General features: G+C 37.7%; 1 protein-coding gene across 1 annotated transcript in view; it reads right to left on the bottom strand.

The window, feature by feature from the left end:
- The window catches only part of TTC17 (tetratricopeptide repeat domain 17), a 55,616-nt gene that overhangs the window by 15,012 nt on the left and 24,536 nt on the right, over positions 1–16,068 (bottom strand). The window contains exons 15-16 of the mRNA XM_066321053.1: positions 15,153–15,377; positions 12,760–12,946 (exon numbers count right to left, since the gene is read on the bottom strand). Of these exons, the coding sequence (XP_066177150.1) occupies positions 12,760–12,946; positions 15,153–15,377 (412 nt within the window). The remainder of the gene's footprint in view (positions 1–12,759; positions 12,947–15,152; positions 15,378–16,068) is intronic.

Below are 16,068 nucleotides of genomic sequence, written 5' to 3'. Positions count from 1 at the left end.
TCATTAGATATTTTGACTGTTTGATTCCTATATACTGACTAAAGATACATGATTGGTGTCATCAATAGCATTAGAAATAAAAAGTAAAATTATCTTCAAGTGTCTTTGGTCAGCACAAAACTTTTACTGACATTTAGTTCTTTGTCAGTGCAGAACCTGCAAAATACAGCATTCCTAACTCCACCACCTATGTTCCAACATCCTAGGTTTATGAAAATTATTTGGTCCTAAATTCTAATGTTATACAGACTAGTTCCCTTAAATTTTTTGGTACATATTTAGAAATTACAATGGCAGAGTAATGCCTCAGAACTAAAAGTCAAGCCATTTTAAATTTAGGTACTGATTTTTTTCCCCCCACCATTTGGAATAAACAGAGCTGCATTATCTCCTGAATTATTAGAAGAGTCAAAGACCATTGCTGTAGTCAGTGACTTGCATTAGTTTAGGCAAAACACATGTTATCTGGAGATATGTGTCATTTAAATGTTTTGCCTCTTTATGGGTAAACACAACCAAGAGAGAACTGTACTCAATACAGATGTAAGTCAGCCTAATACCTGAGTTGTCAGAGTAGAGAGCAAACAGAAACCAAGCCCCTAAAAGGAGTTACTGAATCCATACATGTTTTTTATGAACACTTAAAACTAATATTCCCCACAGTGAAATTCAGTAAAGACAGGTCTTTTTTTTTCTTTTTTTCTTTTTACAGCAGGAACGACATATCACTTAGCTCAATGGAAGTAAGTTTCAATCCCTGCATACAGATGAACAGTCTCATCTACAGATATCTCAGCAGCAGTGCATCAGTAAAGAGTCTTCTCTTTACTTTCACTAGTCACTGCTTACACAGATGCAGAGATACAAATAAAAGGGGGAGGCACATTACCACATATGAGAATGGGCAATGATGCTCAGAGGTCACATGAAAAATTTGGGTGTGCTCACTACTTGAGTGACACTGTATATTTACAATTATAAATATAATTCATTACAGAAATTAAACTGAAACCCAGCACATCGTCACCCAACACATTTACAGAGCCAGTCTCGTTCAGTGCTTCATGTCACAGGCAACATAATTTCCCAGGGTTTATAAAAATAATCTAGAATGACAGAATTCACCTACCAGAGCCTTTTGTGCATCTAGACATCTCAGTCATCAACATCTGGGCTAAATGAGCACCTTAAGTGCTCATTTAAGTAAGCACCTGACCTGTTTTGCTTTCTGCACCACAGTGACTTTGTTGCAATCTGATATTAACAAGCCAGGCAGTGTCACAGGCAAGTGCTCTTTGGGAGACCAGCCTCTAGACAACATAAAAACATGAACTTTGACTTTCATGGTAACGTTAACTGGTGATTGACACACTGCATATTCTAATTACCTCGATCTTTCAAGGTGAACATGGTAATTTCCTAAAGATCTTCTGGGACATTAAGAGCAACCATGTTACTCCAATCACATATGAACACATATTGGATTGCAAAGCATTTGCTAAGAAAAAAAAAGCCACTTATTTTAACATGAGTGTTAAAAGCAATAGGATGAGCAGTAACTACAGAAGAGAACTATCTTTAGCAGCTATTGCTGCTCTGCTTACCTTAATCATAAATTAACGTGGTTCTATTTAGGTTTTGCTCTAAAATTAATACAGTCTTTTTCTTACTGTTTTAATATAAAAACCCCATATTTATACTTCAAAATGAATCCTATGATTGAGCTGAAAGTAGAAACTGCAGAACACTTAGGACTGAACAGGACTGCCATCAAAAATGTTACAGAAAGGTCACAGACCATAACTGCTGAACTGTACAACAGTGCTGCAGTCCAGAAGCAATACCAAAGGAATTTGTTGCTTTCCACATACACAAGCATAAAAAAAATACAAGTGAAGAATATCCAGTTAATTTTTAGTGAAAAATTATCACCAAACTGATAGAGCATGTAAGTAAAAGGAGCAGAAAACTAGAAGTTTTAATTAGAATTAGCTGGCTGTGCAATACTGATGTGTGAACGTTTCCTAGGTCTGTGTTTAGCTCAGGAGAAACACTTCACATCTACCACATATTCACTGTGCACTATACAACTCAGGAAGGATACAAAGCAGGTGGGCAACCTACATCTGCAGAGACATAGAACACTTCAAAGCCTTGCTGATGACTTAAAAACAACCAGCCCAAGCAGTGATCAGTCTTGCTCTCTCTGACCCCAACAGCATCACTGCTGATTTCAACCATGCACGACTCAGCTCCAGAACAGTAACACCAGTGGATCCAGTGCCTTTTACAGTTGTAACACACAGCATAAACCACTAAAAAGATGATCTACTGCTCACATATGATCATAGATTTTATTCTGGATAGCAAAAAACAGATTACAGTAAGGTCCCTCGCTGATTAAGTATCCATATGGATACTGGAAAAGAATGAAGAGTGTAGTGCTCAAATTTTAAACTAAGCCTTTATTGTGTTTTCTCCCTACACACAAATATTATTTGTAAATGTTTACCTTTTTCCTTTAATATATAAAAATCTTCCTTTGAAAAGCCGGAACTTACAGGACAAAAATAAACATTTTCAAAGGACAGGACAAACCGCTGATTGAAAAAGTGAAGTATCAAAAACAAATAATGAAAAGCAAAATGAAGTATTTTCAAAGCTGATTTTCATAAATTCCTCTCTTTGATAGCCAGTGGCCCTTCTTCAAAGATGATGAGAGGCATGCTCAAAAAGGAATAGTCAAAGAAAACACTACATAAAAAGCTTTCATTTGATGCATAGCAAAAACCAGGATGATAATTTATGCCATCAAAATTTAGACGGAAGCACACAAAATGAAGCACATAAAAGTCCTCTTTTTTATTATTTATTCCAACAACAGTTTCCCAGTTAAGAGGTTTATATGTGCTCACTCACAGGAAGTTTTAAAATCTGATTTGTAGCAAAAAAGCTGCCTCTAAACTGGCTTAGCTTTAGATTTAAAGGTTATCTATTTGTCTCGTCACAGCAGTTCTGATTAAACCTTTTGAAACATACAAATACCAACAATACATAACCAGATTTCTTGATCATATTGAGGGAAATACCTCACCACTGCGTAACAGACCAGTCCCTGATGAACGGATACAAGAATTCTCCTTATGAAATATAAAGAAGTGGTAAATAAAATATGGGAAAAAAATTAAAGAGAAAGTCAAACCTATTTAAAATAGAACATTATGCAGTTTAATAAAGAACATGCATGCAAAACGTCCTGAAGAATTCAGTAGGCTACTTTATAACAGAGTAGAAAATGTCAATCTTCCTCCCAGCATCAGGGAGAGGAGTATCAAAGAGATTAACTACCTAAAGCTTTCACTCTCTGTCCACTAAAACAGGAGCTTATTTCTTCATGATGCACATCTAGAAGCAGAAACTTACTCCACGATGCCAGGAATAGGGCCTAAAACATAGAAACATTTAAACATCCAAATGTAACCCCCCCTCAATCCTGTCAGTGAATAAAAGAAGACTAGAAAAGTCTCTCCCAGAGGACTCTGTTTCTATGTATAGAGTAGGAAGGTAAGTAGCCCTCCTGTCTGAATTTCAGTCTGTGACTCAAGGGTAATGATTTTTTTCTGCTTGTTTGTTTCGGGGGAAGAAAGAAAAAAAACTCGAAATAAGCGCATAAAAGTTCTGAAGACAAAGGCTTGTCCTCAGTGACTTCTCCCTGGGCCAGATTTTTTTACTGTAGATAAGAAAATAGTTACTTAAGAATTTCCTAACAATAAATACTCACCCACAGTAGATCACAACATCAGGCTTGCTATGAATATTAAATGAGTAATATTTGCATCCCTGTACACAACACTATTCTGAAACCTGTTTATAATTAAGCCAAAGAAAATTCTTAGTTTAAGTATCACTAGCATAAGCAAAGCCTAGAGTGGCCCGCCTTTTTTTTTTTTTTTTCTCTTTCTAATCTTTCCTCTTTTCTACATGTCTGTTATGCTAAACATCACATATTTTTTAGATTCTGTTAGATCCTAAATATCTGTGAACTCAGGTCTAAAGAGGACTTTAAGTACAACAGTAACATTGTACTGAGAAATGACATCATATAGTTGAACTCTATGAGAGTTAATAGCTCCACTACGGGTTACAGTCAGCTTCCCACTTCTCTGAATGCATGGGTTGAAACTCCAAAGCCAAGGAAAGGCCTTATGTGTGTGTCTTGGTTATCACTTTGCCTGTACGCTTTGCACCATATACTGGAACTTAAACAATATAACACAGGGACCTGATGACACATTTTTTATTATGACAAACTATTTTGCTAGGCTATATTTATCTGTGTATCTCTTCTCTAGGTTATACTGCTCAGCAAGAGTAGATTCATAATCAGACTTGATCCATGACAATTTATAGATTTGTTTGGAATAGATATCCATGCAACTGCTCCTCCTAACTAGACATCACAGCAGAGGTACTGACACACTCAAACAGCAAACCAGTGTTAACTGGTCAGGTAGGCCTATCCCTTACTAATCTAAGAGAGCTTTTAAGTGCTTGGCAGTTTGCCTGACAGGGCACATTCTACACAAATCCATTAAAAAGCAGAACTGTTGCTGTAAATACAATTAAAAAAAAATCCTTACTTTGATAGCTGTGATGATGAAGATTAGCCTTTTCTTAAGTAAGGAATACCTGCAGAAGGTTATGTTTGACAAGAATACTGCCAACCACCCTTGACTGGAATTCAACAAGAATTCTTGAGAATTTCTTCTTGAGAACAAACACTCTTCTCATACTGCCAGAACAGTATAAAGCCATAGAATAGTTACTGCAGAAAGACTAGAAATTTTTGGAAGAATGTCCCTTCTCCCCAAAATGGTTACATTCAAGAAGCTTCAATCTCTTCCTCTAGGGAAATGCTGAACTGTCCTAGTTTCAACCTCTAGTAGCCAGAACAGATGATAGATTTAAAGCTTTGAGGACAGTCAGAGCACAACACAAACTCACATGAACCAGGCAACCAACCATAAAAGGAAAAAACAAATCAATAATGCAGACAGATTAGGGGTAGTTAAGTGCCTGGCACTCCATGGCTCAGCATGCAGTGCTCATTTTCATCTGAGCACATGGCATTCCATGCTGCTTCCAGACAACCTCCACATGACTCATTACAGGCTGAGGCCACACATCACCACTTTACAAGTTCTCAGATTTAAGCCAAGTGAATAAAGCCTTCAAGGTCTCGGCCAGCTGCTAATGACACTAAACTACACTCTGTCACTTCTCCCATATGTGGGCACCACATGTTCTTTTCCAAACATGCTTTAACAAACTCACTAATTCAGTGTGCACAGCTTGACTATGAACATGTTTGTGAAACTACATCTCCCTGAAGATGTAGCTGGGGATTACTATTCTTCCTAAAAAGACTGTTGAACATAGGCAGCTGTTGGAACTTTTTTAATAGGTCCAGCTCTAGGTTTGCATCCAATGAAGGTTCAGTAAGAAATGTTAGCAGCTACATGTAAGTAACTGCCACGGGCAAAGACAGCCTCTCAAACAGAGAGGAAGACACAGACAGTCAAAAATTTCTCATTTTCTCTACATTCCTGTGACAGAAAAGCACCACATACATTGCAGAGAAATGTTAATGCATCTGATAACTGAAGGCATCAACTTTTGAAGATTTAGTTGGAGAGAGAACCTTTTCACTTTGAGCAATGCTTGACGTTTCTCCTCCTCCTATATGAACATGCAGCTATTTGCCCAAGTAAAAGAAAGATCCAGGTAACATATGAAGAAGAATTTTTTCCACAGTAAAGGCAGATGAAAATGGGAAACGTCCTATTAGATTTAGTTTAATATTGTACCACTTTTTCTTCATACTGAATGGTTTTGCACCAGTTAACTCTCACTGAATTCTCCTACACTTCTACATTCCCTTCCACAGTGCAATTCTCATTTCCTCAGTTACTCCAGCAGCTGAGGCCATGATTTTCTCCTGTCTGCTCTGCTAGCCAATAACCTTCTGATCTGATACAAAACTCTAAATATTGCAGGTATACCATTCTTAACAGAGCATGATGCAAAGTGAGACTGATGACTATTGGGAGAAGCTGGCAGGTAACTGCCGTGCAGGAAATAAGCAGGCCATGTACGTAGGATAGCAAGACATACTTTGCATGATGAAAGAAGCTGCAGAACAAACTCACCCATTAACATATTTAATGTATGCAAAAGAGAATGACATTTGAGCAACAGAGATATACTTAAGGAATCATACATTGTTTACAGAAACCTTTAAGATTCTTAATGGCTTTCCAGCAAGCAGCAGCTTGGAAGTAATGTGCATAAGCAGTGGGTACACAGGCTTTGGATACTGGTGTAGCTAAAAATGCCATGTTTAATGTAGTACCACATTATTTCATTTTTCAAATTGAGAATCTCAATCTATACATCTTTTGTACAGTTTTGACAAGAATAATACACGGAAAGGAAAGACAGGTTTTAAAGTGAGCTTGGCACAGAAGTATTAGGGCAAGGTCATTCACCTTCAGCTTCCTTCAGCCACTCAAGAGACAATACATGAAGACTTTTCAGGGAAAAGTATGATTTATAAATCAGGCTCCAAGAAGTGAAAAGTACCAAGAAGCCTGCATCTGGTCAACTATTTTCAAGATCACATTGCTAATATTCTAAGATTACTACAGCAGAAGTGGACTGTGGGAACTGCTTCTTCCCTTACTGGGCTAGTGGCGCAGAAACAGTAGCACAAAACCAAAATAATTGGGTCACGTAATTCCCACAGAGCACATTCTCACAGGGATTTCGCAAAGATCTTCCTCTCAGAAGCACATCTGACATTTCCCGACACCCTCACTCCCCAGGGATGTTGGCTTCCACCAAGACAAAGAGCAGACCTCATTCTCCCTGTTCCCCACCTGCCTGCATTCTGTTTTCACTCTACACAAGTGCAATTTAACCTCCTCTTACTCCTTCAGCACTGCAGAGCCCAAATACAGTGATCTAGAGTCCACCTGTGTGGCACCCACCAGATCTTTCATGTGGACCATCACTGTACCATCTTCACTGCCAGAGATGCTTGGCTGCCAGAGGGAGAAAGAACCCAGCTCCATTTTCAGATTCCAGGTGGAACTTGCAGGGTGAACAACATACACATGGGTGCACTCGTGTGCATGTACACGAGGGCAGCAATAAGCAATTGAGTATTCAACTTCAAAGGATAACAATGATCTTAGAACTTTCACTGTTTCAGACAGAATCCACTTTGTCTATGCTACTGCTAAATGACCAAGGCAAATTATTGCCATGATGTGTTTCTGAGAGCTCTGACACGCTGTTCATGTGCTTCACAGAATTCTGCTTGTTGTTTAAAAACCCTACTGGTGTTAACTCTTCTGTTCATACCGATGAACTTTACCATAAGGCAAGAGAGAAAGTAAAATCAACAGAGAAACAAACAGTCACAGATCCCACCCCTTTCACAAACTATAAGATAAATAAGAGTACTAACACATGCAGTATTCTTAATAAGGTTCAGGAGCACTAATTCTGCCTTCTACTATGCAAATCAAGGTGAGAAAAAGCTGAAATTTTAAACATACAGAAGTGCTCGGTTCAGAATCCCATATAATTGGTATAGATTCTGGCCTTTTGCTTCAACTAAAACACAACTAAATTCTGAGCTAAGCTCAATATTCTTTGTTCCAAGAGTAAACATCTTAGGCTATTCCATTAACATTACTGTAGCACCATTAACACTGTAAGTGATAAGGATTCCTTGGATGAACAAGACACAGCAGCTTGAGAAGGAGGAAATTACTTTTATGATAAAAATGTCTAGGACATCTAGACATTTTAGTCTAGAAATATATAGGAAATGGAACAAAAATTTAGTAGTCTTGCTGGGACTATCAAGTCAGTCATAACTGGGAGGGAATAACTGAGTTAAGTGAAAGGTGCATTTAAAAATAAAAAGTATTTCACATCCTTGTATCTTAACACATTATTGTAAAGAAAATTATGTGAAGCTTTTGCTTAATGTTTGTGTATCTCAAATCACTCGAAGGACTTGAAGTGATTGCAGCTGTCAAACTAGTGTCAGAGGCTTAAACTGGGATGTTGATTTAAGGAAGTTATTTAATCTGTCATAAGCTTACTATTAGAGTTTCAAGCAGAGATTCTCCTTTCAGGTCAACCTCTCCCCTTTAAGTCAATTTGCTTAAAGGTATAAGCTCATTATCTTTAACTTACTTGTACTTGCAAGAAGCTAAGTGTTGGGGGATAAAGGGAAATCCATCCACATATAAGCTGAAGCACCTTCCCCGTGTTTTAGTTTAAGGGGAAATAGATCAGTTTTGATTCGATGTGGCACCACAAGAGGGCACTAAAGCCACGCCTAAAGCAGATCCACACGACAGAACTCACTCTGAGGAAGAAGGATGAATGGCTTTCACAAACACTCCCTCTACACACAAGGATTCAGGATTCTTGGTGGCACGCACATACATTCATAACAAACTCACGCTCCCTCGACTTTCCACAGAGCAGCACAAAGCCTTCTGTGAAAGCACTATCCTGCCAAGCATGAAACATAGTGAGACTTGAACTTGAAGACTGAAACAAGTCATGTTTCGTGTTTTGAATGGCATCAGTCTATTAATAAGATTTTGAATTTTGGTCTTGCCTAAAAGAATGGGAAGTGCATGAGCACATAAGCAAATGGAACTGTGAGTCAGAGGAAGATGCTTAGTCAGATAAAAATATTATGAGTACAAATGACTTGTGTTTGCCCAGCCAACAATTCTGTTTACGCATAGAAGGAAAAGTCTTACTCAACAGCAACTAACAAAACAGCATGTTTCAATGGTCAGCTGACCATCACACTAAAAATATGGCTGTTGTATTCTGTAACCTTTTTAATAAGGCTGGGAAACATGTGAATGTTTACATCAGCCAGTCAAGTCCCACAGGAACAATCCCACAGCTGGACAGTTCCTCTACAGACCTTAATACCTGACAAAAGCTACTTGTAGTATTTTAAGCCATAAAGTGTGAAAGACTAATCTCAGCAATGCGCCACCCAGTATCAGACAAAAACGATACTGGCTTTCTCTACTAGCTTAATAAGCAGCCCAAATATTTCATTTCTGCACCTTTGAGAGCTGAGCCTGTTCTTCATATTAAGATTTTTATACTTGGTAACATACATCTTTTGGTCCTGTTAGCTGTGTCAGACACAGCTGCTGAAGTGATCTGTCAAGCAATCCGAAGTTTTTTAACCTGCTTCAGGAACCGACTCGCCAGTAACCTAATAACAGGTGTAGCAACACCCTTAACACTGCCAAGTCACTTCTAGAAGGATCACCATAGGATAATGCTGGAGGAATGAAGCCTTCTACCCTTTTTCTCAGGTATTTGGGAATAAGGCACTGTGCGGGCTCTTGCTGTATAGCATCTATATTAGATGCAACTGCCCGAACTCCTGCAGCTGTCTAAAATACATGTCACAGGTTACAGGGTTGGAATAACTCTGGACACTTCACATACATCCTCCTTTTCCATAAGGAAAAAACCCACCAAAAACCTGTGCAGATTTAGAAATTCTTTTACAATGAAAAGAAACATTTATACAAACCTGAATACAGGAGGCAAAAGTTAAATAGGAAAAAGTGTTGGTCTGAGATTTTTAATTCTGATTCTCATGTGCATGAAGTGACCTGGGTTTGAAATACAAATTATCTATACCAGAAGTAAGTTACTAAAAAAAAGTACTAGGCATCAGTACAGACAGGAACATATAAGCAAGCATCCAAAAAGTCAGAGTTAGTCGGTCACACTTCCAAAGTCCTGCGCTAACAGCAAATGTCCCAACATGCTTGAGAAAATGCCTATTTCACTTATTTGAAATAACACCAAGCACATACTTTAATCAAAAATCAGGCCAAGAATTCAGATTTTTGATCCCATATTCCATCTCATGCTAGCATATAACTCCCACTGACCATTTTGCTGGATTCTGCCGATGGCTCACGGCAGCAGAGCAAGGAACTCCATGTCTCGCTACTTAGTTCAGTTTTCATGAACAGAGGCTTTTGACAGGCGAAGCAAAAACACAGCTATCACATGGGCCTACAACCCAAAGCACAAGATGCCTACTGCTGTTACTTTCAGAAATATTGAAGGAATGCTCATCAAAATAAGATATTAAACCAGAGAAACATCTGACATTCCAAATGTTTGGTAAATTTGTCAGCGTAAGATACTGATTTCAAAGGATAAAAATACTTTATGACATGCCATCAAGTGAAAAGTAATCTCTTTTCAACAGTTTTCCTTGGACTGAAGGAGCAAGAGAAGAGCTCCAAAATTTCAGGATACTTTTAAGTGTAAAATATGATTTTTGAGTACACATTCTTGAAATAATTTTGGTTTTGGAGACTTAATCTCACTTTCATATAGCCTGTCAAGGTTACTCTTGAGTCAGTTGAAGTTCACAGTGGGGGAAAAAATATTTCTCCAAACATTATACAATAAGATAGGTAAACCTATCGTTCCAGTTTTAAATTTTGAGTTTGGACTTAAACCACAAATTCTCATCAAGGCTGAATTAACCAGTATGCTTATTTTACACTCTGCACAAGAATGTACAAAGAATATTTACACTATTTGTTAGGTTTGTATTTTCAGGTTTTTTGCACTAAAACAAAAGATGGATACTAAAGGATATTATAAATAAAAATAAAAAATAAATATCAAGACAAGAAGAGAAAAAGGCAAATAATACAAATACAGAATAAAATATAAAATAATAATGGTATAAAATTTAATGAGATCATTAACATGCTAAGGCATATTCAGCTCCCTCTTGATTTAGCAGCTTCACAAATTCCTTGTTGACCAAAACCCAACTCCAATGTACTAGATGAATATATTCACGCTCACTTTGCTAACCAGTCGCCAAGGTGGCAGAGAAAGGCAAGATAACACTTTTCTCTTAAGCACTTTTGAGATGGGTTTCCCCTCACCTTCAAGAAATACAAACTTCCTAAACAGTGTAAGCTGTAACAGCTGACCTCAAAATGAACATCCTGGATCGAGAACCAATGCAAGCAGAAGCCAAGAATCAACCAAACTACATTGTGACAAATTTCAGGAAGAAAAGCATATAAAACAAAAGATGTCAAAGATAACTTTGGAGTCCAGATCCAACCACTGCTTCTTACCGCTTCTGTTCTGTGAATACACTTTTAAACTGCTTTCTGCTTAACTTCAAAATAGAGTAGTTATGACTAAGGTTTGACTGGAATAACTTTAACCTTGTGAGTTACAGACTTTTAAAAGACCTTACTTAAAAATAAACAGACATTGTTTTGTTTTTTTTTTTTGTTTTTTGAACAGTGTAAATGTCTCTCGTGATGAAATGTGCGAGTTCCATCACTGCTCACTCCTAGGATTTTTTAAAGCAGGGCAATCTGAAGTTAAGAGATTCACTGTGAGGTACCAGCAGAGGAGTTGACATTATGGATATCAGCAAGAGATCCATCAGTTGGGCTGCTACACTACTCACTACAGCCCACTCAGCCAGACAGCATTCATTTCTCTGCACAGGCGCTGGGCTCTCAATCACAGCAAAACGCACAGGGCTATAAAAAGTCATATTATTTTAATGGCACAGTCCTGGAATTTCACCTACAGTGGAATGTTGTACCAGGAGACAGGATGGCCTCTAGTCTCTGTTTAGACAGCACAATTCTAGATGCTAAATCAGAGGAGGTTTCTCCACATCTTTTCACTGGAGAGGGAATTTTAAACAATCCTCAGAGGAAGTCCTAGCAATGCTAAAAATCACAAGCATTTCTCTGGTGAGGTTTACACTTGAAAATAAAAAAAAATATTAGATGGAAAGATACCTTAGTAACAATCTGAGACAGAAGGGATTAGAAATTATATTAATAAATCATCTTCAAGACTGCTTATGAGTATCAAATTGGCCCTATTCAAGTACAGACAAAGTACTGAAAATATCCAGTGGATTGAATAAAATGAAAGAATCCATCTCTAATAGCTATTATTTAAAAAAAAAAAAAAAAAAAAGTAGTCATTAATAACAATAAATCATTCTGCTGAAAATATTTAAATTTTCTGGGGGGAAGACTGGATTCTAAGTCATTGTTACAGATTTTTCAAGTGTTAAGAGCAACGATCGCAAGTGCATACAAGTAACATAATGTTGACACAAGCCACTCTATTCCTTGAAGATTGAACTCCAGAAAATGACAACGAGAGCACTGAACAGGATATGAATTAAAGGATTGAAGGCTATGAAAGGATATGAATTAAAACTAAACTGCTCTTCATCAAATTCTTCAGCTTTAAGGAAACAAATCCAGCTGACTGTAAAACTTGAAGGGATGTACAAAGGGGCTGTTGAGCAGCCTAGCAGTAGATGTGCACTTACATGTTTACCAGTAAGAGATATTGGTGGTGCTGTTAAGGTATTACTGACAGTCAGGAAGTAATTTGCACTCAGTGGAAGTTCTCTAGCTATTCAGGAAGTCATCCTCAAGCAATTATTTAATGGACCTGTAACTTTTTCATTAAAAGCAATGTCTCAACCTTGTTTCTTAAAGGCAGAAAGCACTGTAAAGCAAAAGGATAGAAACTTGGAAAAAAAATCTCCAACACCCAAGGCAAATAGACATTATTTGACCTGTGGTCCATCTTTCAGCAGTAGCTTACCACTGCACACAGAAGAGGTGATGTTGTACAGGAAGGGATAAAACTGCAAACAGCGGATCATCTTCAGGCTGCTTTCACACTCCAAGCACTTGGTTGTCAAATCCAGAGCATGTCTGAAGGCCTGCAGTGCTCCACTAATGTTGTTCTGAGCCAGGTATGCATTTCCTAGGCTCAAAAACGTCAGGGGCTGTGAAGAGAAAAGCAACACACTACAGTATAAGTATGTTCACTGTTAAAGATTGAAGCCAACTAGGAAAAATCCTGGTCAAGTTACACCCTCCCAAACTTGGTGGGAAAGAATTTAGAAAACTTCTTAAGCAGGCACTGCCTATTTTTAAAATCAAGAAGTAACAGCTTGATGCATTGGTGGTAACTGAAAGCTGTTTCACCATAGGTTTCAGTTAGAAGTTCCATCTTTCTACAATAAAAAAGCAGCCGTTAAACACACACAAACTGAAATGAAGCATTAAGTACTTACAACCATCAGAAACGTAATGCCTACTGCAGAGAATACCAAAGGACTAAAAGGAAATGCACAAAGGCAATTCAGAATTTAAGAGTCTGCAAAAAAAGTAAAACTATGGCTAGTGTTCTAGCAGAACAGATGCACTGCATTTGCCAAGAGTGTTCAGATTTACTTTAGCAAAACTAGGTTACTGAAAAGACCAATGTCACACTAGCCTAGGGGTACACATTTATGGCTTCCAATTCTTTGAAAAACAGTATTTTTGTCTACTGCTTTTGGCTACTATCCCTAAAATATGTGGGGTTTTTTTGTTTGTTTGTTTGTTTTTATAAAGTAAAGATTATAAACACCTTTTTCACTGGGTAGAACTCAACACTTTAATACAGGCACACAGTAAAGCATTACATTTACTGGTTGACTGAAAAGTCTTTCACTTGGACAAAGTAATTTGCTGCAATTAACCGTACACTGCTGCATTAACAGTACACCGCTAGAATAATGACTACTGCTCTGTAATTTAGCAGGTGTTTTTCTCACTGAAACAGTTTTTTACTTTGATTATCTACAAATGTGAAGACCGAGGAGTAGCTGAAGATTTTTCCAACTCAGCTTGTATTACTAAACTGCATTCATAAAATGGTGCAAGCTGAGAAACAGGATTTATTTTTCTTTTTAACTGCTTTTGCTGATAGAGCACATATTTTACTTCCAGTAGCTGTAATTAATTTAAATTTGTATTCACTTTCCATTATATTCCAGGATATACCATTCAAGTACAATGCCTCCTACTAGGTTTTCTGATACAATAGGTATTACAGGACTGAGCACACCTGAAAAAAAAAACAGGAGCAGGCATTCCTGTAAAAGAGGCAGGATTTGCTAGTATTTTTGAAGAAAAGCCCTACTCACACAGCACAGCCCTAAGGATTCCTAGTTTCCTTCCCTCCAAGGCTGTGTTTTCAAGTGTTATTCTTAAGACACATCCATCAAGCACAGTTCTTCCTAAAGATTCTTTTTGCACTCTTACCTGCCACCCAAATGGACTACATTCCTTTCCAACACTTGAAAATTTATTTCTAAATGCTACGTTGAATAAGCTTATTCTGCTTTTAGCTGTTTTATGTGCTAGGTGACTGGCAGCCTGGCAGGTTTTAACTCTGTTAATCTAACTAGAGAGGTAGAAGCCCAGGAAAGAAGTCACTTGAACTTCTTATTGAAGCATCTCAAATATAAGATCAAAATTATCTGCTAGAGTAAGGGTGTTCCCTGCTATGCCATTCCCTCCCCCTTTCTTTTCACAACTGTTCTGGCCAGTCCAGTAGTTCAAACAGTTTATACAGAAACTGTCTATATGACATAGGTGACAACCGACAGAATGTTTATCGTGTTACTGTTCACAAATACAAAAACCTGGTTTGAATCTATGGTCGGAAGTAAAACCACCAAACAACTAGAACATGTTTTCCTCAATGTATATAGACAAAACCTAGGGACAAATAGAACTGTACAGATAAAAAGTCAAGTGTCACAGAAAGATGTCTATAGTCAAATATCTTGGTGGCATATATGCTACTTTAAGGGTTTTAAGAATCAAAGTACAATGCTGACAGCTTGACAGATCTCTGTTTTAGGTTAAAATGCTGCCAAACACCAGGATTAAATTTCTTGGAAGCACTGCTGATCGTAATAGGTTTTGGGAGGCTAGAAGTCTGTCGCTGATTTACAAGAACTTCTCTAGATGTTAATACTCTCAACAATTAGCATCACCACTGGTGCAGTCAAGAATTTACATGAAAATTAACATCCAGTGTAAGTCACAAGCTGGAAGATGAACTGCATGCACAGGTAAGCACAAGTAACATGTATTTAGAAAATAATGAGGGGAAACACATTCACTGCTGAGCAAACACAAACCCCATCGTCTTACCTCAGAGGCATTGATGGCCAAAGCCTTCAGCAGGAGCCTGCTGGCATCCGAATGAAGACCATAATGAAACAAGAGGTTAGCAAGATTGACCAGAGGGATGTCCTGATACTCATGTGGAGCCAAATTATATGCTTTTTGCAAACAGGTGATAGCAAAGGTGCTATTTCCAACTGCACGCCAGTACAATCCAGCTTCATTAAGCACAAGCCATAGAGGATCTTCTGGCTATGGGAGAGTCAGGGAAAAGGATAAAAACACCCACAAAGAGGTATCTCAGGAAGACAGAAATGCCTGCTCTTTAATAAGAAGCAAACAGAACTCACTCTTGCATACTACATTGTTAACTAGATACAAATTAGACTTTGCTGTGACTATTAGCAGATTATTCAATCTACTCCATTCTACTCAAATGGACACGATTTACAGGCTGGACTGTAATTTAGTAGCAGCTGTTCCTCACACTTTACTTATATGAATGCTTTGTATCATGACCACAGAATCCTTAAAATGTACAAGCAATAATAGCTAGTTCACTACAGGAAGCAAGGCTTGTCAGGCAATTCAGTCTTAAAATCATACAAACACAGATCACAGATCTATGTAAAATGCTAAAATTGGAAAGTCAATTTTAAATTACAGTTAGATGTGTTTCCAGGTCCTCTGTCTAACATCACCTTTTCCTGTCAATTAAGGTTTCAGAGTTGTTTTTTCTTAGATTTAGTTATCTATTTGTCTTAGAAAAGCTGACAACTGGCATGCATTAGATACTGTTTAAAGATGATGAAACAGTAAGCAATAAGTGAGGGCAGGTGAAAAAAGGGAGGAAGTGTTAAGTACACCTTGAATGTTCCTTCCTCCTCTTTAACCTATAACAGCAAAAAACAAGCACTCAACCTAGAGGAGAAACAGCAAAATT

Source organism: Sylvia atricapilla, chromosome 6, assembly GCF_009819655.1.
Source record: "Sylvia atricapilla isolate bSylAtr1 chromosome 6, bSylAtr1.pri, whole genome shotgun sequence".
NCBI classification, from domain to species: Eukaryota; Metazoa; Chordata; class Aves; order Passeriformes; family Sylviidae; genus Sylvia; species Sylvia atricapilla.
This window is presented reverse-complemented; position numbering and strand designations above follow the sequence as displayed.